This window comes from Rattus norvegicus, chromosome 16 (genome assembly GCF_021556685.1).
Source record: "Rattus norvegicus strain SHRSP/BbbUtx chromosome 16, alternate assembly SHRSP_T2T, whole genome shotgun sequence".
Classification (NCBI taxonomy): Eukaryota; Metazoa; Chordata; class Mammalia; order Rodentia; family Muridae; genus Rattus; species Rattus norvegicus.
The window spans coordinates 17,129,239-17,157,235 of record NC_141549.1 but is presented as its reverse complement, the minus strand read 5'-3'; the positions used below and the strand labels follow the sequence as shown (position 1 = coordinate 17,157,235).

At 46.0% G+C, this 27,997-nt stretch overlaps 1 protein-coding gene and 1 non-coding gene across 2 annotated transcripts; both read right to left on the bottom strand.

Moving 5' to 3' along the window:
* Positions 1–6,890: 6,890 nt before the first annotated feature.
* Positions 6,891–25,401, bottom strand: Mat1a (methionine adenosyltransferase 1A). The gene is given in 9 exon segments (NM_012860.2): positions 6,891–8,665; positions 9,242–9,375; positions 9,686–9,868; positions 10,922–11,140; positions 16,018–16,161; positions 16,600–16,712; positions 19,297–19,419; positions 21,480–21,557; positions 25,146–25,401. Coding segments are annotated over 9 exon segments (1,191 nt in total). The 5' UTR covers positions 25,240–25,401; the 3' UTR covers positions 6,891–8,562.
* On the bottom strand, positions 23,213–23,293 carry Trnaa-agc72 (transfer RNA alanine (anticodon AGC) 72). The gene has a single exon. It is a non-coding gene; the product is annotated as a tRNA-Ala (tRNA).
* Positions 25,402–27,997: the final 2,596 nt, after the last annotated feature.

The following is a 27,997-nucleotide window of genomic DNA, read 5'->3' as shown; positions in this document are numbered from 1 at the left end:
TAGACAGGTAGTCTGATAGCTTTCCCCACCCTCAGAGGCCCTATCACACAGGAGGGCCGGGCAGGAAGCAGCCATCTGTGTACACAGCTCAGTTTCCTTCAGCGCACTTAACAAGAAGAACACTTAGAAACCTCGAGGGGACCACAGAATTGCAGAAGGCAAACTCCAGATGTGCAGGAAGGGAATCTTTTTTTTTTTTTTTTGGTTCTTTTTTTCGGAGCTGGGGACCGAACCCAGGGCCTTGTGCTTCCTAGGTAAGCGCTCTACCACTGAGCTAAATCCCCAGCCCCGCACGAAGGGAATCTTTTTCTTGTCAAGGTCACCCTCTATTCTGAAGCAACGCATGTGGCTAGCGGCAAAAAATGAAAGGCTTTCCCAGGTTCTGATGAGATCCACTACCATTCAGGAAGGAAAGCAAACCACCTGAACAAACAAAACTATAACTACAATAAATAAATAAATAAATAAATAAATAAATAAATAAATAAAATCCATCAGTTAAGCTTGGCTCCTCTTTCGCCAATGGCCATAGGAAAGAAGCAGAAATGAAATACTAATGTTGGAAACTAATAAAAAGAATGGGAATAATAACGAGAAGATTGAAAGAAGGGGGACTAGGGGAAAGAAAAAATAATGAAGGAGTAAGGTTAAATAAAAAGCATGGGGAGAAAAGAGGAAGAAAATAGAGCAAAAAACACACTAAAAAATCCATTTACAAAACAAAAACACACAAAATCAAATAAAGGTAAGGAGGGGAGTGGAAGAATTAAAAAACACTTCTCAGAATAAAATAAAGTGTGCGGCAGGGCCTGAGGAGCTGGTTCAGTGAGTGAAGCACTTGTCATGCAAGTGTGAGGGCCCGAGATTGCATCCACAGGACGACAAGAAGCAGGGCTCGGTGGCACCTTGTGTCCCAGCCATCCTCTGTGCAGACAGGAAGCGGACACAGGGAGAACCCCCTGACTCTCCTGTCACGCAGCCTGCAGTGCTCAGTGGCAATGCAGACCCCACGGGAAACAAGGCGGATGGTGAGGGCGGACACTCAAGGTTGTCCTCCTGCTTCATGTGTGTGCGGTGCCGCAGGCGTGTCTGCACTCACACAGACAGGCAAGTAAGAGGTACGAACTGACGCACCACTGCCAACCAGGGACCCACAGACCAACACTGCAATAGGGCGCCGCCCTCCCGCCACTCAGATGGCGACTAACAAGCAACATGACGAGCAGCAAGAGCTGAGCAGGCAAAAAACCGGGAAAGCTCAAACCCGGAAAGCTCAAACCGGGAAAGCTCAAACCGGGAAAGCTCAAACGCTGCTGGCTGAATGGGGAACAGCACAGTGATTTCGGAAGACAACTGGGAGGCGCCTCCAAATAGGAAACAAAAACGTACTCTTAGGACGCAATTTAATTCCCGGCTGTACACCTAACACAGTTGGAACTGGGTATTCCGAGCCTGCGCACAGCTGTTCATATCGAAAGAGATAAACAGCCCCAGTGTTTATTCCAGACTCTGGGGTGAGCAACCGAAACGTGGCAGCCCATTGTTTACCCACAGGGAAGGATGCAAGTAAACTTTGAACGCATTTTGGTAAACTGACAGGTACAAAAAGCAATCTATGGAATCGTTCTAATTATATTAAATGCCTCGAGTAGGCAAGTCAATCCCATCGGAAAGTAAATAGTTACCACTAGTAGGTAAGGGAGAGAGAAGCTGAGGCGGACTGTTTAATACAGGGTTTTTGGGGGGAGTGTGAGGGGTGATAAAAATAATCTGGAATTAGATATTGGTAGTGATATAACATGTAAGGCCATTGGCTTACACACTTTTGAATGATGGAGTTTATAAAATGTATATTAATTTGTTTGTTGTTTTCTATAGCAAAGTGCTTGATTCCCAGACAGCGCATTAAAAAAAGGTAGCTATTTATCTAACAAGACCTTACCTATTGTGGAAAACCCTGGACCACAACGTAAAATCCTGGTAATCGTGGCGTTCAAGAGATGGCTCTGCAGTTTAAGAGCAGCGACTGCTCTTCCAGAGGACCCAGGTTCAATTCCCAACACCCACATGGCAGCTCACAATATCTGTGACCCAGTTCCAAAAGACCTGCCACCCTCACACAGACATACACAGGAAAAAACATCAATGCAAAATCTAAGAGAATATATAAACAAACAAAAAGTAAGCAAACAAAGAACCCACAAAAACATTTACTTATCAACAACTTTCTTAGATTTCAATGGACTGAATATTTCTGAAGTAGATGAACCTGGTGGCATAGGCCTATAACAGACCTAGGTGAGTCTGAGGCAGGAGGATCGCAGGCTCAAGGCTTGCCTGGGTTACAGAGTGAGTTCAAGGCCAGCCTAGACAACTTAGTAAGAGACTATATGAAAAACCAAAATTAAAAACCGTGAAAAGGGGAACTGAGGATATAGACCTGTGGTAGAGAAGTTACCTGTATGACCACCTCCAGAGAAAGCCAGAAGCTAGCAGGGAGTCACTGCGTCCTTTGATGTTCTTTCCAGGAGTAACAGAATGGGACAGTTTACATCATGGGGACCCAGCCAGGCTCAGGGTAACTGTGGTCCTGGTGGACAAGGCAGTGCTATTAAATAGGGATCATAAAGTTCTAGGATGCCGGGGTCATGGGGCTGGTGTCCTTAAGCAAAAGGACCCCGCGAGCCCCCCAAAGAGGGTTGTTTTTTAAGCCTGTGGCTCTCCTCCACTTCAGACCCTAAGATAACTGTTCTAAGATCAATGGAGCTTGGTGCCAGCCACTCCCTCTAAGCCATTCTCCTCCATAAGCACCGGGTTTTTGTCCCTCAAGGCAAGCCCAGAGGGAAGATGGGGAACACACACACATACAGAATTCACCACACTTCACTGGGCTCCATTACTTGCTGATCACAGTAACACTGCAGCAGGCTTCAGTGATTGTATTTGTAAAATAAATCGTTGCATTTATAAAATAGTTCTTAGCAGATCATTGCTGCAGGCAGCCCACGGAAGAGCATTTTTGTGTTCGGTCCTACTCTTTATTAAAGGACTCTCTCAACAAAGGAGAAAAAACGAAGCATCATGGCTGGGGATTTAGCTCAGTGGTAGAGCGCTTACCTAGGAAGCGCAAGGCCCTGGGTTCGGTCCCCAGCTCCGAAAAAAAGAACCAAAAAAAAAAAAAAAAAAAAAAAACCAAAAAAAAAAACGAAGCATCATATTGGACAGGAGGGTTCTGGGGCGCAGGTACACGAAGGCCTCCAAGAGCCCTGGGTGAATGGGTAGAGAAAGTAATAAATCAGTTGCAGGCTCGTCCTCTCTCTTGGAATGACCAGAACTTTCAAGAGTGCTTTCCCACGAGTATTGTGTGAATCAGCTCCGCCCTCTGCTGGTTGCATGGGAAAATGTAGCCAACTGAAGGGCCGTGCAGACAAACGTTAAACAGAATGCGCCCTCTCATCAGGTTCCGCATTTACAGAGCGCTGCTTTGACTCAGGAGGCCTGACAGGGCAGGAGATGGGGGTCACTTTGCTGTGTAATGAATTTCTCTCCTGATCCCGCTATCCTCATGACCTGGTCTGAGAGACAGACTCTTTCTTTGTTCCTGTGTGTCTTCCTTAGTCGATGCCCTTCTGGCAGATCGGTGCTGGGAACCTGGGGAAGTCTAATGGGAACTACTATCCACTCTGGCGTCCTTCAGAGGTATCAGGTACTGGCTAGACCCTTCGTGTCTTCTACATCCATTCCTCACTCGCCTCCTAACAAAATCTATCTTTATTCCCTGTAATATATGGGGAAGCTGAGTTTCAGGATAGCTCTGGGTCTTTCCAGAGATGATACAGCCTGCAAACTGTGAAGCCTGGGTCAGATCTCATCTTGCTGGACCTCTGAAGCTCTGTTTGGCTTTTCCTGAAGACCCCAGTGCAGGTTCTGTTCACAATAACCAACGCCATGAGCCAGGCTTAGGGTGGTCCAGCCTAGACCTCAGCTCCCAAGACTGTGCACCCTATCACACCGCAGCTCTGGCCTTAACTCATTCTTCTTCCATGGTGCACACAGCCCTGCCATGCTTAACGTTGGTTCAGCCAAGCTACTGAGCAGAACAGCCCTCGCTCCCCAGTCTTGGTCCTGAGGTTGTAGATCACAAATGGTAAAGGCTTCCCCAAAGTCCTCAGCATGTGACCTGTAAGGATGGTAGTGGTGTTGAGGCAGGCTCTTGGAACCAGATGCTCTGAAGAGGTGAAGAAGGGCTGAGGAACTCCAGAGACTACTTCCCTTCTCCTTCAATGAGAGGCTGAGCTCAGTCCTGCCAGTATCCTGGTGGCCACAGGGTAATGACCCTGCTGAAGCCAGGCCATCATTCCATCCAATGGGGGTCCTGTTTTCAGTTCAGTAGTTTGCTGCTAGTGTTTGCCTCTGTATTTGACATGCTCTGGTTGTGTCTCTTCAGAGACATCTATATCCGGTTCCTGTCATCACGCACTTCTTAGCTTCATCAATCTAATCTAGTTTTGCTGGCTGTATATATATATATATATATATATATATATATATATATATATATATATATATATGAGCCACATGTGGGGCAGGCTCTGAATGGCCATTCCTTCAGTCTCTGCTCTAAACTTTGTCTCCATATCCCCTCCTATGGATATTTTTGTTCCCCCTTTAAGAAGGAGTGAAGCATCCACATTTTGATCATTCTTCTTCTAGAGCTTCATGTGGTCTGTAAATTGTACCTTGAGTAATTCGAACTTTTGGGCTAATGTCCACTTATTAGTGAGTGCATACCATGTGTGTTTTTCTGTGATTGAGCTACCTCACTCAGGATGATATTTGCCTGTAAATTTCATGAACTCATTGTTTTTGATAGCTGAGTAGTACTCCATTGTGTAAATGAACCACATTTTCTGAATCCATTCCTCTGTTGAAGGGCATCTGGGTTCTTTCCAGCTTCTGGCTATTATAAATAAGGCTGCTATGAACATAGTGGAGCTCATGTCTTTGTTGTATGTTGGGGCATCTTTTGGGTATATGCCCAAGAGAGGTATAGCTGGGTCCTCAGGTAGTTCAATGTCCAATTTTCTGAGGAACCTCCAGACTGATTTCCAGAATGGTTGTACCAGTCTGCAATCCCACCAACAATGGAGGAGTGTTCCTCTTTCTCCACATCCTTGCCAGCATCTGCTGTCACCTAAGTTTTATATCTTAGCCATTCTGACTGTCAACCTTAATTCTTAAGGTAGGGTGTCTCAATTGAACCCAGGTTTTGTCGGTATTGTCTACCTGGCCACTTGACTCTGAGTTATTTCTGCCTCCATCTCCCGAGTGCTGGAATTATAGCTGAGCTGCCACACCTACCTGAAATTAACCTGGGTAATGGGGATCTGAGCTCTTATCCTCATGATTGCCACCAGCACAGCAAGTGCCTTAACCGTTGAGCCAACTTCTCAGCCCTTCCCTCTTCTTCTATTGAGAGTGTCAAACATGCATGTAACTCACTTTGATCAAATCCACCCATTTTCCTCCCCTTCACTTTCACCCCTGTGCCCTACCACAGTTTTTTTCCCCAACTTTATGTGGAAAAAACCCCACTAACAACAGCAACAAAAAGAAAACAAAGCCAAGAGTCCATTTAGTGTGCCTTTATGTGCATAGATATGTGACCAACTACTGGAGCTGCTCAGGGGTTGCCTCCCTGGAGGAAATGGACTCTTCTGTCCCCCAGCATCACCAATTGCCAATGGCTCTTTGGTGGGTGGTAAAGCTTCATGAGCTACTCTCCTACCCAGGCTGGAATTTTGAGCCCTTCACTTTCTTCCTTTTAGTAATAATTTTTCCTGTTTTCATTCACAAACCTCCATACTGCAAATAGGCATTCCCAGATGTTTCATGGGGGTCTTGCTGCTCACAGAGGTTCTTGAAGAAGGTCACTTTTCTGTGAAGAAACTATCTCCTGACTCTAGGACTAGAGGCTGTTCTGAATGTAGAACCAACCACACCCAAGACCTGAGACCAGAATGTCTTTGACTGGTGCCTCTGTCCTCTCCTCTCAGCAATAGGCCTGGGTCTTAGACTCCAGTCCTTCCCGATGCCCAGGGCATGGGAATGAGGAGTCATGCTGACCTGCCCTCAGCCTCCTGCAAGCACATGTCCCAGAATCGATGCCTTCCCCAGTACCAACTCCTAGGAAATTACAAGAGCTCGGCTCTACCTGCTGCTTCAGCACACCTTCAGGACTTGATGACTGCAAAAGGAATTAACTATAAGAATCTCTACCTTAGAGGGACATGGAGCCAATGCAGTAACTCGCTGACAGTACAGGAGCGAGTCAGTGAGAAAATGTTAGTTCACCAGGGTTGGAGGAGCTTCCCTACAGGTCAGGGCTGGGGTAATCCTGAAAACAGCACCCAGATTTTCTGGGTGTGGGGGAGTCAGAAGTGCTCCACAGTGAAGCAGCTCATTTGCCAACAAAGCCAAGCATAGCAAGTCTGCACAGATCCCTTAGGGGATAACAGCACTTACTGTGCAAGCATGAGAACCTGAGTTCAAATCCTTAGCGCTCATCTGAAATCGCCGTGTGTGTGTGTGTGTGGCCATGTGCACACCTGCCACTCCAGCATGGTGGTGAGGGACGAAGAAAGGAGGCTCGCTTGGGCTTGCTGGCCACCAGTCTCGCTCTGTGAAGGACTGTCTCAAGGGAGTAAGAAGCAGGATACCCAGTGTCCTAGTACCCTCCCTTGGACATACGCACACACCATAAACTGCAAGAAGAGAGTCATCGCTCCTTGAGTTTTTATTCGCCAACTATCATCAGGTAATATCGACAACTAATGTCTTTGTTTCATATGAAATGTTGAAAGAAAAAAAGAGGCTCATTACACTCAGGGTTAGAACAAGTATACAATTCTGGATTTTTATTTAGATAAAGCTTAAGTTACAGGAATTCAGCCTTCTGCACACCCATCCTTCCCTCTGCTGTAAGGAACTTGGCTCCCAGGCAGCCCTGACCCCATGGAAAGACCCAAGCTTCTACATCACATACAGCTTCAGGATCTGTTGGCTCCTGGGGCTTTTCTCTCTGCTGTTTCCTCGCCCTGGTGGAATGGGGAAAGCTGGGGTCTCTGTCCAGTTAAGGCAGATGCAAGGTGTCTGCTCCTTGATGAAGCTGCTCAGTCCTTCTCCTAAGCCAGAACCATCGATATGAGCCAGGTCCCTTCCTGAAGCCACGTGTTTGAGAGCTATGAGGGCAGTATGCTGTGGGGAAGCCCCAACGAGGGACAGGCTGGGTGTGTGATGCTGATCATGATGGGACACCTAGAGACATGTTCTCAGGACTCTGCTAGACAGACACACCCAGGCTACCTGGTAAAAGTCAGTTCTCGTGAGATCTTGGGCAACTTGTCAACTGCTTGGACGCTGGCTCCTCACCTGGATCACCCACTTCCCTAGCAGCATTCAGACTGCATAAGTGTGAGGGTCCAGGGCACAAGAAAGCCTTGAAGGGTCCCCTATAGAGGCTGGTTGTCTGTGCTGGAACAACGAACTGCCTCTCCTCTGTGAGGAAGCAAGCACATGGGGCTGTCCATGATTAGATCCCATGCTCAAAGAATTCACACACCTGTCTTTGAGTGTTGGGCGCTAGGACCATGAAGCTTCCTCTTAATTACAGACCCCAGTCCAGCTTTATAGACCAAGATGCTCAGCTTTCCTTAAGCCCTCTTCCAGAACAAATGAGACACTTACATGTTTCCATCTTGATTTTGTGGGAACACTGTCCAGGGCTCACCAAGAGCCATTAGGTTCATCTAATTCTCCTGAAACCCAGGCCTTAAATAAGAGGTCATAACCTCTTGTCAATCCATGTGTCGTCACTCTGGTCAACATCTTGTTTGGGATGCAGGTGTGAGGGTTAGAGTCAAAATTCCTAGAGTCAAGATCTGTTTCTTGACTCTGGTGCACGCAGCTATAGGAACCTGTCAGAGCTCCATAACTCTCCGAGCCTCAGTTTCCCCATCTGTCACTGTGGATAATGACGATACCACCTTATTGTGTTGGGATGAAGAACACACAGCTCAGTCCCTCACAGAATGCAGATGTTCAGGGGACACTGACCATATCCTAGGGAGCAGATGCCCAGTCTCAGAGGGACCCTGAGGAAGCCCCGGCTCAGGACCTCTGGCTGCCAATGTAAAGGGGAAGCCAGAGATATGGGACAAAACATTCATCTGGGCACATGTCCAGGACGGAGGAAGAGATGGCCTGGTTAGCTTCAGACTACGGGAGGGGATGACAGGAGCAACTTTTACACAAAATTAACATTGCTGTCATCTGAGAGACAGGGAGGGAACACTGACTATCCTTGCAAGGAGACCTGATGACCTAGCACCAGAAACCACCTGCCTTGCCACTATTAAGATGTTTGCAGATTGCCGGGTAGGGGGAAAATCGGAGGAAGCTGGCTTTGCCATGAGGGTGGGAAGCAGGGAGGGCTCTCTGAGACCAGGGAGTTGAGATCTTGAGGAGGTTGAGTATAGGACAGAGCTAAGCTTCCCGGCAGCTCTAAAACACAAGCTTCTTGGGGACCTCCCAGGGAAACTCGCTTCTTCCGAAATGACCATAGCATGCAGTCTTCTGGTAGATGGGCTTCTTCAGATCCAAGTCCCTGCACAGTCGGGGAAGGCAAAGATCATTTTTAGATGGGAAATGGTAGTGGGCCCTGGGGGTGGTCCTAGAAGGGGCTTTCCCTCCCACGCCTGCACCCTATCTACACCACAGTGCTCTCCTCTTTAGGTTAAGAAGTGGAAGCTCCAAGTCAGAGATGGCTGAGCAATAACACGCCAGGACCAGGATAAAAACTCTGCCTGAGGTAACTCTCTCTACTCCATTGGTTTAGCCAAGGCCAGTGTTCTCATAGCCAAGAGCCAGAGACTAGGGATGCCATGACAGCGTGTAGGAATGGACTGGCCTACTGAATTCCTAGACATCTGGCTGAGATGCTCCAGTTGCTCAAAGATGGATTCACCAGCACTACTTTCTGCTGGACCTCCTTCTGCTGAAAAGCAGACACCCTTGTTGAGGGCATGTACTGATCTATGTAGAGTCCAGGCACTGTGCTGAGGGGCTAGGCACTTGAGACCCTCCTGTTGTAAGTGTCTGAAAAACCCTTTCTGTTTGGGTGCCCACCTAAGGGTAGGAGTGGGAAGGTGCCAGGCAATGGCAGCACGATGGCACTTTTTACCTGACAATAACACCCGGCCGGAGGTCAAAGTTCTTGTTCACAACCTCTAGTAGCTCTCGCTCGGTCTTCTTGGAAGTTCCGTAGGTGAAAATGGAAATGGACAGAGGTTCTGCCACACCAATGGCATAGGACACCTTCAAGAAAGATCTGGCTCAGAGACCGAGCCTCTCACAGACTTTACAGAGCAGAGGCAGCAGGCATCACACTTCTCCTGCCAACAAAGCCCCTACTTCTCCTGCCCAGTAGCCCTCTGTCTTCAGGTGTGCTCCCTCCTTCCCTAGCTTGCCAGGGCTCCAGCCATGGTAGCCAGTGCAATCTATGCAGAGATGCAACCAATGACCAAAAGAAGGCTTTCCCACTGGGCTCATATCTCTTTATCCAGGCTAGGCTGGAGCCTTTGGCAAGGACAGGAAGGTAGGATCAGAGTAGGTGGGGGCAACCTACCTGAACAAGGACTCTCCGGCAGAGCCCAGCCTTCACCAGAGACTTGGCCACCCAGCGGGCGGCATAAGCTGCTGAGCGGTCCACCTTGGTGTAGTCCTTTCCAGAGAAGGCACCACCACCATGGGCACCCCAGCCTCCGTATGTGTCCACAATAATCTTGCGGCCTGTGACACCTGCATCCCCCTGCGGAGGGAGACAAATGGACAAGAGAAGAGAGCCACTGAGGCTGAATGCAGATTGAAAGGAAGAAGCGGTGCTGATCTCCTATGGATGCTCTCCAAGGCCCTTTCGTCAGGCAGAAGCCGTGAGTTCTCTTGTCTCAGTCCTTCCTGGCACTGACCAGCTATGAAAATCAGGCAACCTGTCAAAGCCTCATGGAAAAGTTCAGGAGATGGGCGAGAGGTCATCCAGGGTCATGCCTTCACTTTTGAGTCCACTATACAAAGCCATCCACCTGCGGTAGGAATTGTACTGCAATAAACATAACGCCAGGCTATCATCCTGATCAGTGCCACCATGTGGCTCACCTCGTAAGTGTGCTCTGTGCACACTTCAGCAGTTCAAAAACACATCTTCAAATGGAGCTGGATTTAACAAGTTGGAGAGAATGCAGTTACTTTAAGTCTACTTAGAGAGTCACGCTTTGCACTTACCCATCTAGACTTTGAGACATCCTTCAAGAAAACAAGGAACTTAGCCTTCTGCCTTATTATGACACTGTTTGATCATAGAACTTATTATAGGACTCAACCTTGTGACAATACCCTCAGTTCTGCTAACCCCTACCTCCCCAGTCCTGTGTATAGGAGAAAGGGACAATGGCTATATCTGCTTTTATAAAAATCACCTCTGCTGTCCTGGCAGTAATAGCTGGAGAGCCCCATAGCAAATTTCCAGCAAGTATGGCCTGGAGCAAGCAGTACAGAGATGAGTGAGTACCCGACCAAGCAGGGAGAGGTGACTGTGGCTCTGGGCAGGCGTGGGGGCATTTGGAAGGGCTGGTTAGGAGGGCGTAGTAGTACTACGTAGTAGACTCCTATGCGCATGTCCCTCTTTTTCCATATTGACAGATATACAGAGCGTCTACCATGTCTGCCAAAGCCCACATTTACTTCGTGGGCAGACACTGCTGAGATACTTAGAACGACATCTCTCATCTCTGTACACTGGGACACGAGCAGTGCAGGCATCAAGACCCAGCGACGAACGGGGCCTCATCCAGAGACAAATACCCACCTGGGGACCTCCGATGACAAACCGCCCACTTGGCTGCAGGTGGTAGATGGTGTCTTCATCCAGGTACTTGGCTGGCACCACAGCTTTGATCACCTGCTCCTTCAGGGCCTCTCGCATGGCCTCCAGTGTTATGTCTTCGTTGTGTTGCACAGAGATGACGATGGTGTGGACGCGAACAGGGATGACAGCACCATTATCCTGCACGTACTGAACTGTTACCTGTCCATCAGGGGAGATACTGTGAGGTCCAGACTTGAGCTGGGAGCATATGGCTGTCAGGCACAGATCTCCAGGAGGTGGCCTGAGCTCCTGAAGGGCCGAAAGAGTCCCCATGTCCCTAAAGGCTCTTTGGGGAGTGAATATGGCACATGCTCATATTTGTTAACTTGCTCGACTCTGTTGTGACAGCATAAGGCACACATATATGGCACTGTCTTTCAACTGGGATGGCCAGAGACTGCTGGTGCTAATGCCCCTCTCTGGTTACTTCCCATGCACTTCCCCCATTTCTATGAGTAAACACACAAATTCATTCGCAGAGACAAAGGTACCTTGGTCCTAGAATGTGAAGGACCAAGATGCATCTTTAGCCAAGGCTATATTTGTTGGCACAGAGAGCTTCTGAGATAGAGAGAAGGAGCCTGGCAAGTGGCTCTCTGCATTCAGTAAAGAATCCAGCAGTACGTTGGGACCAGCAGACTTTGCTAGGTGGATGGACAGGGTGAAGGAGGCTCTAGCCAGGACTGTTGGCTAAAAGGGCAGAAAGCAAGGAGTCCCCATTGTCCTGGTACTTTGCCAAAAGAAAGAAAAGCAGAGCACACTTGGGTAGAAGTCAGAATCCTGCCTATGAGGTCCTGTCGCTTCCACCATGTCCAGTTCTGTTCCCACCCTGTGTTTTACCAATTAAGATCTAAGATATCACAGTGAGGGAGGTGTCATGCCCCACACACTTTACAAATGACATAAACTAAGAGATCAGAACTTGACTCACATCACACAGTTTGGGAGGGTCCCAAGATCCAGACCTTGGCTCAAGCTGACCCAAAGCTTGTCACTCCTACTGTAGCATAGCCAAAATGCTCTTTAGCTCTCTAATGACATGTCACTGGGCACAGACACACGATATCTCAGGTGGCAAGGAAAAGCAGCTAGGTCCCCTTGGGTTTGCAAAGTGGAGGGGGGTGGGTTGGCAGAAGAGGTGGTCAAGAAAGAAGCAATGAGTGAACAAGCTTTGCATGTTAGAAGCCATGACATGAATTGGTCGCCATTGTGGCCCATTCTATAGACAACAAAGGTTAGGTTCCACAATGCAAACATTTTGGTCAAGATCACACACAGGAGCAGAGTTCTGACCCAGAGCTTTAGAGCTAAGGCTCTATTTAGCAGACAGTTGCTACTTAAGACCATGAACCATATTCTAGGTATCCATGCTGCCTGAGACAATATGTACCTAGGTGCAGTATACACACAGCTTAGGGTCATAAGATGCTTGCAACAGTGTGTCTATATTATACCAAAATCCTAAGTAGGGGTCTGACTGGCTGACCAGACAACATAGATGGCTGTCTATCCTAGGGCCCAGTTAGGACCCTGCAGCAAGCAATCCCTTGCTGAGGCCGTGCTGAAATATGGTCTCTCCTTGACCATGCCTTAGACAGCCATCCAAAGCCATCTGTTATTTTGCAGTCTTTCAGCTAAGATCAAGTATAGCCAATGGGGTATGTATCAGAATTCTGTTCAGTGTCCTGCTGGTCCAAAAAGCAACAGAAAGACATCCAGAAGAAGACACAGAAAGAGCCCTGGCCATCTACCATCTGACCCTAGTGAGACTGGCAGGTACACGATCATTGAGGACTAACCTTTAAATCCTTGTTTGTCCACACACGGGAATTACCCTCACATAGGACTCCACAAGGGGGAGCTAGAGTGGGGATGGAGACCCTTGGTAGGCTCCAGGATCAGAGTTATCTCATGTATCCTTGGGAGGAGGTTCAGTCTTGAGACAATTCTCCAACCAATCTGCTTTCCACTGAGCCCTGATGGCTCTGTCCCTACTGGGCAAATACTAGGCTGTGTTTTTGCAGAGCTCCAGGAACGGCATGACAGGGCAAAGGCCTGAGCTCTGCTCTTATCTCGTCCTGTCAGCAGATATGGGCAAAAACACACTATGGAAAACAGAGCTCTGACCTGGTACAAAAATAGCCACTGGACTGCCAGCCCTGATTCTAAGTATCAGCAGCAACAGTTTGTTCAGGTGGAAAGACTCATCCTGGTCACAGTCAACACAGGTGACAAGGGAAATCCTTTACAACGAGGCTGTGGAGGAGGAGGCCAGTTACTGTCCTGGAACAGCACTGCCTGCATAGAGGCAGACCTAGGAGGCAGCTGGGCTGTCCGGTGTCCCGTGGTCCCCTGTGACAGGCATATACATTGCATCTTATGGAGGCTCAATGTATCCTCTCAGGAAAGGACACCCCCTTAGACTCCCTCTTTCCCTAACTGCTCCTAAGACTTGGAAACCACTTTCTTATGCAGGGGAAATGAATGAGGCCTTTCTAACTGCAGCTACAGGAGCTCAAAGCACTCCCTCTGTTCCTCCCTTACCGGAGGGAAAGGAAACTTCAGGAGGCCTGTTGTCTTCTGCCCACCCCTACTCTGGGATGGTCTTTTCTGTGGAACTCCACATTTCTAAGCCCTTTCTTTTGGTACCACCGCAGTCTACCTGTTAGCTCTTCTGTCCCATAATCTCCAGCAATATTTGAGAGATCCTGATGGCCCCAACTCTACCTTGAAAGTCATACAAATAGCACAAGAAGCCCTACGAAAATGTTTTTTTTTTTTAGGACCATAAGCACATTCAGTTGCCCCAAGTGGAATCAGTATGAAACCTACCCAGAGAGAAGGATGGATCTTGGTGGTTGGAATAACTAGGCACAACTACATGCACCATATTGGGCCAGAAAAGCATCAATTGCAATTACAAGTACAAGAGAGAGAAAGAGAAAACAGTCTAGTGGGGCCACAAGAGGTGTTCACAAGGATATGGAGATGGCTGACCCTGAAGAAAAAACACAAATAAGTTGAAGAATGGTGTACGTGCCCTATGACCCAAGGGTAGGTCAAGGGGGATGATGCTAGTGAATTGGAGATGCTGAGAAAAGGGATGGCAGAGAAAAGTTATAGTGGGATGGCATCGAAGTCTAAATTCTGCCATGTCATGTGCATTCTGCTCTCCTCTCACAGGAAGTAAAAACTATAGAGAATTCTGAAGAGAAGGGGATGATGAGGAAAAATTAACTGTGGCTCGCAAGCAGGGAGAACCTTTTGGGGGCACAGAGTACTGTTGCTGGCTTGGATGAAGTAGGGACCAGTCCAAGAAAGGCTGGGCTGTGGTGAAAGGGATGCTCATCCGGGGAAACATGAGACACTAGTACCATGGAGACGGAGGGCACCACCCAGTCCTCTGCTGAGTAAAAGGTAATAGTGAGCAGCACAGGACGGCCTCTCAGCATGTGAGCTCGCCATGCTAAGAAACAGGGCTGCTGATTTGGAGGGACCAGGGTTGGAAGATTCATGAGCCAAGTGTGTGAAGAGATAAAGATTGCATGTGGGGAAAGATGTGCCAAGACCTTGGAGCATCACCCTTTGGAACATGAAAAAGGAGCCAGGGCAGGCAGCCATTGTCCAAAGGCCATCGGGAGACTGAAGAGGGTCAGGGAGCCTCAGTGTGTGCTAATGTTTGAAAGGGATTTCATCATGATGGGGAGGGAGGTCAAGGCCCGTGGGGCTGGAGTGGGACAAGTCAAGGGTAAAGACAAGGAAAGGGTTTCCGGAGAAAAGGCCTGCTCATGGTGGGAAGACCTGTGTGCTCATGGCCACCATGTCTGAAACTGGCAAGGATGTAAAACTGTGGCAGGAACTGAATTACCATCGGAGTCTACGTGTGCTGATGAAATAAAAGTAGAATTATTTTTTTAAGCCTGTCTGAGTTTTTGAATAATTTTATAATAAATTTTGACGAGGGTGAGGATGGGAAATGTATTTAGCCTGAAAGAGTTTTCAAATAAGTGAAAATGGATAATGGATAAGTTTCAAAATGGATAATGTGTTGAGTACCTAAGTAGACTATTTTCATCTTAAAAACAGCATGAGTAAGGTGTAATCAACCACATAGATTTGAGGCTCCCCCCACAAGAGGAGATTCACGTCTGGCACTGTATAGCACATGACTGGAGAGAGCGTAAGCCCAGTGAAGAGCCTACCAATGTTGTTTTACTAAACAGATGTGGTGTGAAGCAGCCTTCTACGGACTTTCATTTATATTCCCAAACTGCTAATGTGTCAACTGTGGTCGGAGAAGATCCTGTCTGCAGTCGGTGATGGCAAGGCAGAGACTCCTAGCAGATCGAAGTGCTGAGGACAAGCGATCGTTGAGTACTTATCCCTAAATGGAATGTTCCCATCTTGAACGCTCAGGGAACAAGGTGGAAGAGGGTGTGGAAAGAATAGGAGAATAGCCAGAAGGCGGGAAAGAGTGCTGTGAAATGCTGTTTTCTAGACACGACACGGCATTGCATCCATAAATCCAGGGGAGCTTGGCCTCTCTGCATGATATCTGCACAAGGTTGAGCCAGTCAATGCTTCATTGTGGATAGGAAAAAGGCGCATAACATTGCACTCTCCCTGAGGAAATGTAGGCCACGAATGGTCAGTTACCTTCATTCAAATAAGCAACCCCTTTACCCATGTTCATGCAAGCAACTATAATTAAAGGCAGTGGGCTATCCATACAGAGAAACACATGAAAGTGGGAGGGAGGACTGGAAAAAAGAAGAAGGGCTTGGTGGAAGTGGGAGGGAGATAAGGGAGGATAACAGGGCATATAACCAAGCATGTGGTGTGTGTGTGTGTGCTGTAAAAGGATGAATTAAAATACAGATCTTTTTGGCAAATGAATATATATATCATATATATGTGATATATATCATATATATATATATATATATATCATGGGGAAAATGTGCCCAGAACCACAATGACTCGGTGTACTTGAAGTTCCTGTAAGGAGGGCTGTGAGGGTGATGAATGCAGCTCACCTGAGTCTTAGAATCAGGTCTCAGCCAGGGAAGGACACCAGAGCGCCTCAGATCTGCCATCCGGGTGTTGAGTTTGTGAGCAAGAACAATGGTGAGCGGCATGCACTCCTCTGTCTCGTCAGTGGCATAGCCGAACATCAGACCCTGCAGTAGGACAGCTACCTTAGAACTCAGCAGCCACAGTCTCAAATCACACACACACACACACACACACACACACACACACACACACACACACACACACACACACATACACACACACATATATTTGGTGCTTCAACAGTTATGCAGAATTTCTCTCTCATACACAACACTGTTGTGTTTGGCATTTTAGAAGGAGAAGACATTGCCTCTGACCTCCAACACTCTGGAAGGAGGAAAGGAGACTAAATCTGTCATTAGCAATCACAGGCCTCTACCACACAGCCTGACATGGCCGCCAGGTAGCAACTTACTGCAGTCAGGATCCTCCCCATGTCTCCAGAGTGATGAGACCACCCAAGAGTGTAATTAACTCAGCAGGCTTCTCCTCATGCTCAGTTCAAACACCACACTGGTCCACCCCTCACACGGCTGACATACCTGATCTCCTGCACCAACGTCCTCCTCATTTCTGTCTAGATGGACACATTGGGCAATGTCTGGGGACTGTTGCTCCAGAGCCACGAGCACATTGCAGGTCTTGAAGTCGAAGCCTGGGTAGAAGTAAGCCGAGTAGGGACATGTGTCAAGACAGGACTGTAAGTTTCTTGGTGGACCTCTCGGTCACTGGTGTGGCATTTAGTGTTAGGGGTGGTAGCCTCTGGTTCACAGTTGAGGCCCAGGATATTGAAAGACCTCATATTTGCCTCCAAGGTCATGCAGAACTCTTTTAAAAGAGAATATTCTCCATGATATATTTTATTGTATTCAATTACATCTTGGTTTTTTTTTTTAAAAGGCTATCCTACACAGAAATGTGACAACCCACAACAATGGTACCAGCCAGACAGCATCAAGGACATTCTGACTGATGAGCAGGTAAGCAACATATGGCCTTGCTCCCTTAAGTATCCCAGAAAACCCTCCAGAATCCCACCTGAAAATCAAAACACTAGCAGGGCATGGTCCTGTTTGTAATCCCAGCACTTAGGAAGTGAAGCAGAAAGCCACTTTTGGTTAGTCTGGACCACTTTGAATCCTGTCTGAGAGAAAGGAAAAGAAAGAGAAAGCGGGATAGATGTAGGGAGAAAGGGAGGGAGGGAAGGAGGGAAGGAGAGAGAAGAGATAGAATATCACTGCAGTGATTGAAAATCAAGGGTCTTTCAAATATTGCCATTTAGAAGCCCAACTATATATACCTTACCCGTAGATATATATATGTATGTATATGTGTGTATGTGTGTGTATTTATTATTTGCACACATGTTGAATAATAAGTACCACGTATATGAACTCTCTAGAGAGACTCCTAGAGCTGGGGGTCCTATGACAAAGCTACAACTCTGGAACCAAGTCCCCATCTGCCAAGTTGCAGTAGAAAGTTGAGGTGGTCCTCTGCATGTTGTATGTGAGCTCAAGGAAGCCTCACTACCAGCAACCCCTGTCAGGGAGCCAGAACTCCTGTAGACAACAAACTTAGGTCTAGCTTTAAGCACTATGTACTTTTCCACCTCCCCAAGGTATCTCTGGATGGAATGTTCCTCCTCTGCCTCCTCCCCCGACACCTAAACTTGACCAGCTCCCAGTTAGTGTCCTTGAACATTTACCCACGCAATTCTACTCCAATATTGCATAAGATGAGAGCAGATTCACAGAGAACACCTCAGAGCTAGTCATTTGAAGCCAAGTAGTCCCTCTACCCCGAGCATGTGGTTTGCTTGGCTCTTTGTCTCCTCCTCACCCCCACCATTCCCCAGTGAATGTTTCTGATGCAAAACTCAATGGGTAATCTTTAGAGGGGGCCAATTTGAGTATTTCCATTTCCATTCTAATCATTGAGTAGAAATAATACCTCTTCCTGGTGCTAACTGAGTTCAATTTTGCCATAGTTGGGCTCAACAGACATTTAATCCTTTCTAAAGAACGTGCCTTATGGAAATGTTCTTTGCAACCTAATGCAAGGCATGGAATTGAATAAGGTATAGATGCAAATAAGTTGACTTCTCAGAGTATAACAGGGAGAGGCTATACATGGTAATGCCCCAAAATGCTGTTATTCAGGATTATAATTTTCTTCTATAAAGGCCACACATCTTAAATGGAAAATTAACTTGCATGTACTGTTTCTCTAGACATTCTAAAATATCCCCACACCCCAAGAAGTGGTCTTTCTCATGATTGTTCTAGGTCAACACATCTCTCACAGTGACCTCTGGAAATTGAAAGAAGTCCAACAGAGAGTCAGAGGGAATTTTCTTTTAGAAAAATAAGTCTGGAAAAAAATGAAATTTAAATTGCATGAATGCTAATTGCAAGAAGCCATAGTAGAACTTTGAGGAAGTCAGGTCTGAGCCTTTTCCAGGAAACTGAGGTGGATAAAGGACAAATCGAGGCGCCACCAAAATGTCTATGCAAGCAGGTGCCATCCCCTGGTCTCCTGATTCACCCCCAGGCTCAGCTGCTTCCTGCCATGCCCAGGCATAAGCAGTGGCATCTTCTGGGACGCTCTCAGTTCTGTTTGTTTTACCTGGTGCTTCCTTGTCCCCTTACTTCCTTGCCTGGCCTATACCTCTTCCCTGAGGCTCAGCTCCTTTATCACCTGGCATGGGTGCTAACCTGGATTTCCAGTCTCCTTTGCCTATAATTAGGCCCAGGTGCTTGAAAATGAGGCATCATTTTCTGTATCTGTAGTGAAACGGAGTATAGCTGAGTGAAAAGTACTGGCCAAGCCACCCTGTCTTTTATACTCTAGGCCAGGATGACCTCATTTGTCTAAGAAACACTCCAGGGTATTCTGGAATGATGATGTCAGATGACGTAAGTAGACACTAGCACCCCTGCTTGGCACAGAGCATGTTGTCACTAGAGGGCCACCTCCCTCATTTGGAGCTTCACTCAAAGCTTCTGCAAGCCAGGAAAGCAGGGCCTTAAATGAGACTTGTCAATAGTGAAAAGGTACATGCTGGCCCCTCCAGCTGTAATTCGCCACAGAAGGTGGCCAGACCTTGGTCTAGGAATGTTTACCATCCAGACAGGATTTCTACTTCTGTAAAACTGAAGGATTAGACTTGACTCAGTATGGGAAATGGACACAGCCAGAGACCTACATGCACACAGACGGAGCGAACCCATCCTTACCCTTGGCAGAGTCATCGTAGCCAATGTGCTTAATGGTGTCTCTCACCACCCGCTGGTAGTCAATCATGGCCATTGAGGTGATCTCTCCACACAGGAGCACCATCCCTGTCTTGCACACTGTCTCTGTAAGGAAAGAAAGGTAGGTAGTAGTCATGGGGCAGCAGATAGAAGCTCAAGCGCCTATACCTATCAAAACGAAGATGGAATGACTCATTGGGGGCTTCGTGAGGAGTAGTTTCTAAGAAAGAATAACTGTGCCAACAAAAAGAACAACTCCAGCACTAATCACTGATTATCTGCAAGTGTGGTAGAAGAACGAAGCTTTGAAAAAGATGAGTTGTATTTGAGTTTTGTACAAAGTACTTACTAACTCTGTTATCTTGGACAACCTACTTAACCTGTCTCCAGTCATGTAGCTTGCATGTGACACATCCTCTCCCAACACACACACACACATACACACACATACACTCACACACATACACACATACACACACATACAACATACACACCAAACACATACATACACACACACATACATACACACACATACACTCACACACATACACACATACACACACATACAACATACACACCAAACACATACATACACACACATACATACACACAAACACATACACACACATACACACACAAACACACACATGCACATATACATACACACATACACACACATACAACATACACACCAAACACATACATACACACACAAACACATACATACACACAAACACATACACACACATACACACACATACACTCACACACATACACACATACACACATACACACATACACACACAAACACACACATACACACACAAACACACACACATACATACACAAACACACACATACACACACAAACACACACACATACAAACACACACATAAACATATACATACACATACAACATACACACACAAACACATACATACACACATACACACACATATATATACACACACAGAGAGAGAGAGAGAGAGAGAGAGAGAGAGAGAGAGAGAGAATGCCAGAACATGTGGATTCTGATCTATAGATCGAGACAGACCAACTTTCTCAAAAGGAATTTCTCTTTAAGAACTGGAATCGCATAAATATCTACCATGAGAGGCTCTCAATGGAATATTTAAAAACAGAAGCAAGAGCCCTAGCTTCAGATCTAGTGTGGATACAGTGCCAGAATCTTACGGAAAAGTGTTTGTTTCAATGCTGTCGGGGTGAGATTTACTCTAAGAGTAACATGGGGGCTTGACATACATGTCATGGGCTGAGATGCCTCTAGAGAAGGAAGGAAGGTCTTCCCAGAGGACAGGACAAAGCACAGACAGTGACAGTGTACACTGGTCTCCACGCAGGGGCCTCCTGCACCGTAAGGTAAGGCAAAGAGCCTGGGGTGTACCTAGCACTGTTTCCCCATCAGGAAGGTCAACGATTAGACATGGATCTTCCACACTCTTAAGTCAAGGGATGTGTTGTGAAACAAAGCCTTCTTCTAGCACACAAGGATTTGATGCTGGAGAACTTATTCCACAAACAACAGTAAAGATATTTTGCCTACAGGGACTCCCAGAGGCCATGGGTAGACGGCGTGGATAGACAAGGGCTTCAGTGCTTTATTCAACGCTGCTGGCCCTTTGGAAGGCAGTTGGTTTGGTTATGGGTAGTTAATGGAACTGCTGTTCTTTGGTGCTGGCAAATGGGATGCATAAATTAATTTAACATCTGAGGCACACCACAAACTAGGAAAGGAAATCGAAGGAGTTGGACACGCATAGCCATCCAATGAGCCTCTAGACAGCCTCAAGCATTTCCAGCTCTTCATTTTCTCTGAAGGATTCATCTAAGAACTTAGAAAGCCCTGCATATGCACACTCCCAAGTCAAGCCTTTGCTAGGGAATCCATGTTTGCCACCTAGCCTTCTGCTAGTCTTGGTTGTGATGACATCTAACATCAACTTCTAGGTAAAGAATCTGTTTCATCATTAGAAATGTTTTCTGCCCTGATACAACATAAGAAAGTCACTTAAAGAAGAACTCTCCTGTGGACAGGAGGACATTGACTTTGGACTTGAATATGACTCTACGATCTATGTGCACCCTGAACTTCTTTTTCCAACATACTCAGGTCTCCAGCAAAAAAAGGGAACTTGTCTCTTACCACAGGCCACCTTGGCATTGGGGTCTTGCTTGAGATGGGCATCCAGCACTGCATCACTAATCTGGTCACAGATCTTATCTGGGTAAGAACAAACACTGAGTGTAACAAGTAATATAATTGGTAAGCATGGCAAACTTAAATGCTAAAATAATTAGACATCTTACGAGGCAGCCTAACCTACCTATCAAAAATAAACAGGATAATCTCTTATATATCAGAAATGAGAAATCCTTTTATAGATTTTGAATTTTTCCCTATTCTTTGACAGTTTTATATATATATATATACACACACATATATATATATATACAGATATATACAGATATATGTGTGTATATATATATATATATACACAATATATCTTGCTCATAACCAATCCCCATTACCCTTTCTTATAGTTGTTTTTTTTTCTTTTTTTTTCTTTTTTGCAGAGCTGGGGACCGAACCCAGGGCCTTGCGCTTGCTAGGCAAGCACCCTACCACTGAGCTAAATCCCCAAACCCCCATTACCCTTTCTTATTCCCCTCCATTCCCTTGGAGCCTTTTCTTTAGGTCCCCTCTCCACCTTGCTGTTTTGTTTTGGTGACCCACTAACTTTGACTGGGGTAGCCTGCATGAGTGTGGATGTGTTGTTATTTACCAACGCATGACAGCCTTGCCACCAGTGGCTATACCACAGAGAGAAAAGGACCTTCACTTCCTTAGCAGCCATTAAGGGCCAATACAATAATTCCTTGGCTAGGTGAGGCCCCCAGAAATGAAAAATATTTCTTCTAATTCCTCTCTCATTTAGGATGGCATGCATTATATAAACTCATGAATACCTTAAAAGAAAAATGCATTTCAAAGCCAGCTCTTCTAAGAGTCTAAGGAGCTCACAATCACATTTTACTGAGAAGCCTTTCATCCCCCAAATCCTATTCTCTAGTACTAACATCTAGAAAAGTTATGGCTATAACATCCTTCATAACATCGGTAAGATTGGGTACTAAGTGACCAGACAAATGCCTTATTGAGGTTCCACAGACGCAAGCTAAAAGATGCAAAACACAAACCAAGGTAGATGGCACCACCTACGATTCCCTCCACGAGGGAACCCACAGGCACCATTGTTGTTCATCGGAACACTACCATAAGCAGCTCTCAGATCCTCCCTCTGGTCACTCAGCCTCCTTGCAAGTCAGATGTCCTAAAAGCTGGGCTCAGATGGACTGACAAAGATTGAGCAAGAGGCAGGAATAGTCTAATATGTAGACCACCAAGTGACGTCTTACACAAATGTGCTCCAGCTTTGCAGTTCAAATGTGTCTACTTTAACTGCAAGTAACAGATTAGGAGATAAAAGAACTTCCTATTTAGGAAATAGTCTTTCACTTAACGTTCAAAATACCCAGAGTCTTCTCTTTCAGAGTGTTTTTAAGATTTCTCTTTATTTGTGTAAATGCATGTGTGCAATACGTGTGGGAGAATGTAGACATATGGCCACAGATACCCATGGAATCTAGAAGCAGATGTTGGTCCTCTGAAGCTGGAGTGGATGCTGGGCCCCAAACCCCAGCCTTCTGCAAAGGCACTGAGTGCCCTTAGCACTGAGCATCTCTACAGCCCCTAGAGATTATTTTTAAGCATTCAGATCCCGAGTCAAGGAGTTTAGTTATCAAACATAGGTACTAAGATATTGATTTATTTGCCATTGAAAGTCAACTTTTTTTTTCTTTTTTCTTTTTTTTTTTTTTCGGAGCTGGGGATCGAACCCAGGGCCTTCCGCTTGCTAGGCAAGCGCTCTACCACTGAGCTAAATCCCCAACCCCGAAAGTCAACTTTTTAATTTTAAATAAACGATGGAGTTTTTCTATCCATCCTCTTGCTGGTTTTAAATCTGGGAAGATGTGAGTCCACAGCCTCTGGGATTCATATCAGCAAAGGCCTCCTTACATCCTAAAATAAATTGCGTGGTGGCCAATATTGGCCTGTTAGCATGCACAGTTCTTTTTTTTTTTTTTTTTTTTGGTTCTTTTTTTCCGGAGCTGGGGACCGAACCCAGGGCCTTGCGCTTCCTAGGCAAGCGCTCTACCACTGAGCTAAATCCCCAACCCAATATTGGCCTGTTAGAATGCCTAGAAGCTATTCATCAGTTAACCACAGATAGACAACCAGAAATCCCTTTCGTTTAAAGGACCCAGCTCACCCAAGATACCGCACTATGTAGGGAAATACAGGTACAGGAAAGTCGTGAAGAGAGTTGGGTGATAAGTCCCTGAGAGACCTCTCCCTCTCTCCTCCCTCCCCCTCCCCTATGGGATTTCTGAGAGTCACACAATGAGGTTTGCCTTGAACTTGCTCTACAGTCAAGGGTGATCTTGATGTCTTAACTCCCCTGTCTCCAGCTTACAAGTATTGTGATTACAGTTCAGATCTTTTCTTTTTCCCTATCCAGGTGTGAAGTCACAAAGTAGGAGGAGGCAAGCTCCGTTCGCACTGCCGGAAGGCGTCTGCTCAGGATTTCAAAGATTCTATCACTCTGCAGGCTTAAGACAGTCATCTTTATCTTCCTAGTAGTGGAGAACTCCACCAGGCCTTCGAGGAAACCAACCAGCTTGGACACTTCAATTCACAGTGGAAAGTGAATGAGGGAGACAAATGAATAGGCTACCACTAAGGAAGCAAAACGGTCAGTGGATTGGCAGATGTCTCCGTGCTCTGTCCACTAAGCACATTGCTGTTAGGTACAATGGGCTAACTTGAGACAAGTAGCCACTAAGAAGAACTCACTTCCCCTGGGAGTGTTCTTCACACACACTGGTGACTATCAGAAACTATGGAGCTGTCCGGTGTGTACTGAGTACCAGAGATGGACTATGATGAACAGCTGCCCTAGTGACATTTGGGACCAAACTGATCTCGACGGTGGGGCTCACTCGTGTATTGTGGGATGTTTAGCTGCCTGTCTGGTCTCTACCCAACAGCCTCCGGGAGCATCCTGCCTCCAAGCCCTAGAGTGTAACAATCGAACAATGGCCCTAGACATACCAAAATGCCTCTGAAAGAAGAGGGCCTGGATTGCCTTCCGTTGGGAACCTGTGCATGTTTCATGTGCAAAACTTGTTCCTGGGGCTGGGGATTTAGCTCAGTGGTAGAGCGCTTACCTAGGAAGCGCAAGGCCCTGGGTTCGGTCCCCAGCTCCGAAAAAAAAAAAAAAAAAAAAAAAAAAAAAAAACTTGTTCCTATCTGGGACCCATTCTCCACTGATTTTTTTTTTTTTTTTGTTTTTTGTTTTTTTTTTTCAGAGCTGGGGACCGAACCCAGGGCCTTGCGCTTGCTAGGCAAGCGCTCTACCACTGAGCTAAATCCCCAACCCCCATTCTCCACTGATTTTAACAGATCACTGGTAATAGATGAAAGCTTTACCCAAAAATGTATTGTTTAGTTTAGTCCTGTTAGTGCATACAGTGCATAGCCACCAGCCCCTGGCTGCGGAGATGCTGAGTGGGCTGCATCATGGACCTAGGCTTCAAGATGGGTGACAGCTTTACGACCAGCTCACACTCTGCAGAGTCTCTACAGCAACCGATGACCCTTGTTTTTAAGGTACCTAGTTAAAAAAGGAACTCTCTGGGCACAAGCTGGGGACGGCAGGCTTGCCTGAGTTCAGGACAACCTACTTACCTGGATGCCCTTCTCCTACCGATTCAGATGTGAACATGAAGGCTCCCTCTTCACTTAGAGAATGGTCACACAAGCCATCCACAGGTCCATTCATGGTGTCACACTTCTCGACTTCACTTCTCCAAGGTGACAACTTCAAAGCTGAAAGTTTGCCTGTAGTTTCTTTTCTCTGTCTCTCTCTTTTTTTTCTTCCTCCCCCTACAAACCCAACGGGCAGATCTTGGGCAGAATCACAAGGAGATGACTTCTGCCTAAGTGCCTATGAGCTTATGAGAACAGATTGAGGATGGGCAAAGAGGGAGAGAATGGATGGAATACAGATGTGTCACTCCTGGCTGGTCACAGCTTGCTCCCGGGTGACTCCTATATATGGAAAAGTGAAAGTGGCTGAATAATCAAGTAAGGACAACGGAGGAGTCCATTTCCTGGGAGGGGAGTCTTTTTACCTTGAGGAATTTCAGCCTTCAGCTCTGACGTTTCAAGTAGGAAGCCTGTGGTCCATGGGAGATGAGGAAAGGCTGTTTAGCCTCTCAGAACGGAAGCGCCTCCTGGACTTCCTTCAGCTCCTTAGCAGCTCTCTGAGTGGTTCCCGAGATACCATCCCACTCTGGAGAGTTGAGGGCTTGGGGTTACTCAGAGGTAGCCAGAAACTCTCCCAGAGACTTGGTATGGGCTAAGGTTGCAACACTGTGTGGCTCTGTGAGTGCGTCCCTCCACCCCCACACCTGATCTGGATTGGGCTCAACCCCTCTGTCTCCTCAGGGCAGAGCAGGAGCCAAGAACACGCACCTGTACCCTGAACCAGCTGTACCATTACACAACAGATTCGTTTGAGTTCGAGGGAAATCTTTGGCGCCAGCATTTGCTTTTTCTGCCACAAGAAAGCACCTAAGTTGTCAATATCTCTTAAGAGACCTGCAAACAAATTAACAAGCTAGAGGTTTGGTGGTGGTGGTGGTGGTGGTGGGGATCCAGGACACAAGGATTATTACTATTTTAAAATGTAATTTTGAGAAACAGATCCATTATGTGCACATTAGAACACATGCGATAATCAAACCTTCCACGAATTCAGTTTTGCTCCTCTCATAAACACCGGATTCCTGTAACTTCCTCATTCTTTTTGCTTTGCCCAAGAAAAAAGGAGTAGGCAGGATTGATAATATCCTTAATTAGCTTGTGTCATAAATGATAGCATCTGTCTGCAGCTTTTTCTCCTACTCGCAGATCTATAGTCTTTGAAAAATGGGGAGTTGAGAGCAGACAGGGGAGTAGTAAGAAACCAGTTCCTTCTAGAATACAATAAAAAGTAACCAACCAAAACTCTGTGCATACAAAGTGGACTGGAGGAAGCTTGAAATAGGAGGAGGTGATGTCCCAAAAAAACTAACCTTAGTGACTAAAACCTCCCCTCCTCTTATACAGGTACTTAATACTTTTTTTTTTTCTGGCACAAATTCTAGTGCTCCAAACATCGAGGTGAGTTAATCAATACGTTCACTCTAGGAAATTAAAACTATCTTAAATCGACGTGGGATGCTATGAGGCAGTTGGTAAATACCCAAGTATCAAAGTACTTAGCAAGAAGTGAGCTAACTTGTTAGACACATGGCTGCTAAAAGGTGGGAGTGAAAATGGCTCCTGGGAAGGGACAGAAAAATGAAGGATCAGAGTGGGATTTTAGATCAAATAGCCAGCACACGAGATCTTTCCTGTGTGTACCGAAAATATTTCAACATTGTTGTCTCTTTGTAAATTACTTTTGGGTACATTAGTTTCAAGCCTAGAGACGATACAAGCTAATGTTTAATTTGAACCACAGACCTAGGTTGCCCTGGCTAGTGGAACTGTAGCAATTGGGCTATGAATTTGCTTCAAGAGCAACTTAAAGTCTAAATATCAAGAATTCTTCAAAGTTCTTAGATCCAGCAAGGAGAGAGAAAACAAGACACTTTTCTTTTGAATTCCAAAACAAGTAATAACATGATGGGGGCAGAGGGTACCAGTTAGAAGATGTCCTTTATAGAGAAGTGAGCCTTCAGAAATATGTGCCACGAATTCAAAATGAGGGGAAAATCCTGAAGGCAATAGATTCAGCCTAGATTCTATGCGAGCTCCGTACAACATGGCCACTAAATACAACGATGCCTCATGTTTTTTCATAAAATAAATGACAAGAAACCACAGAATATGGCAGGTGGCAGGTTAGGCTTCAGGGGTGGAGCCTCAGTTGTTTCTCTAACCTATTGCACAGCCCAGAGCAAACCTCTGTACTTCTGCAACAGGCAAAATAATTACCTGTCTTATAGAATTACTGTAAGAATGAGATTAGACTATTTATACAGAATGAGTCTTTAACTGCTAGAAAGCAATATGATGTTATAAATATTAGCAAATATAATTAGACAAGCTGTGCATGCATGTATGGTACTCTTCTGAACAAAAATAGAACATTGTATATGTGCATATGTTTATCCACATACACATATTTGCAGTTTTTCCATATCTATATGTAGCCCACATTTTATATTTGACATACAGATAGATATTTCTTCTAGCACCTGAACAGTATCCCACAATAGGAATGTACTATATATTATTCAGCTGCTCATCCCCTGGTGCTTGAATATTTTTACTTTTCCATTTATATTAACATCACAAATATATTCATCATACACATGTTTTGATGAAGTAGATAATGGAAATAGATTTTGCTGTTTTCACCTATAAATTGAAGCATTTTACAGGAGGCTGAGGCAAGAGGATTGTGAGTTGGAGGCCAGTTTTGGATAGTAAAATGATGTTTCCAAACAAAAACAAAGGCAGGACTTAGCAATGCTGAAGCAGATAAA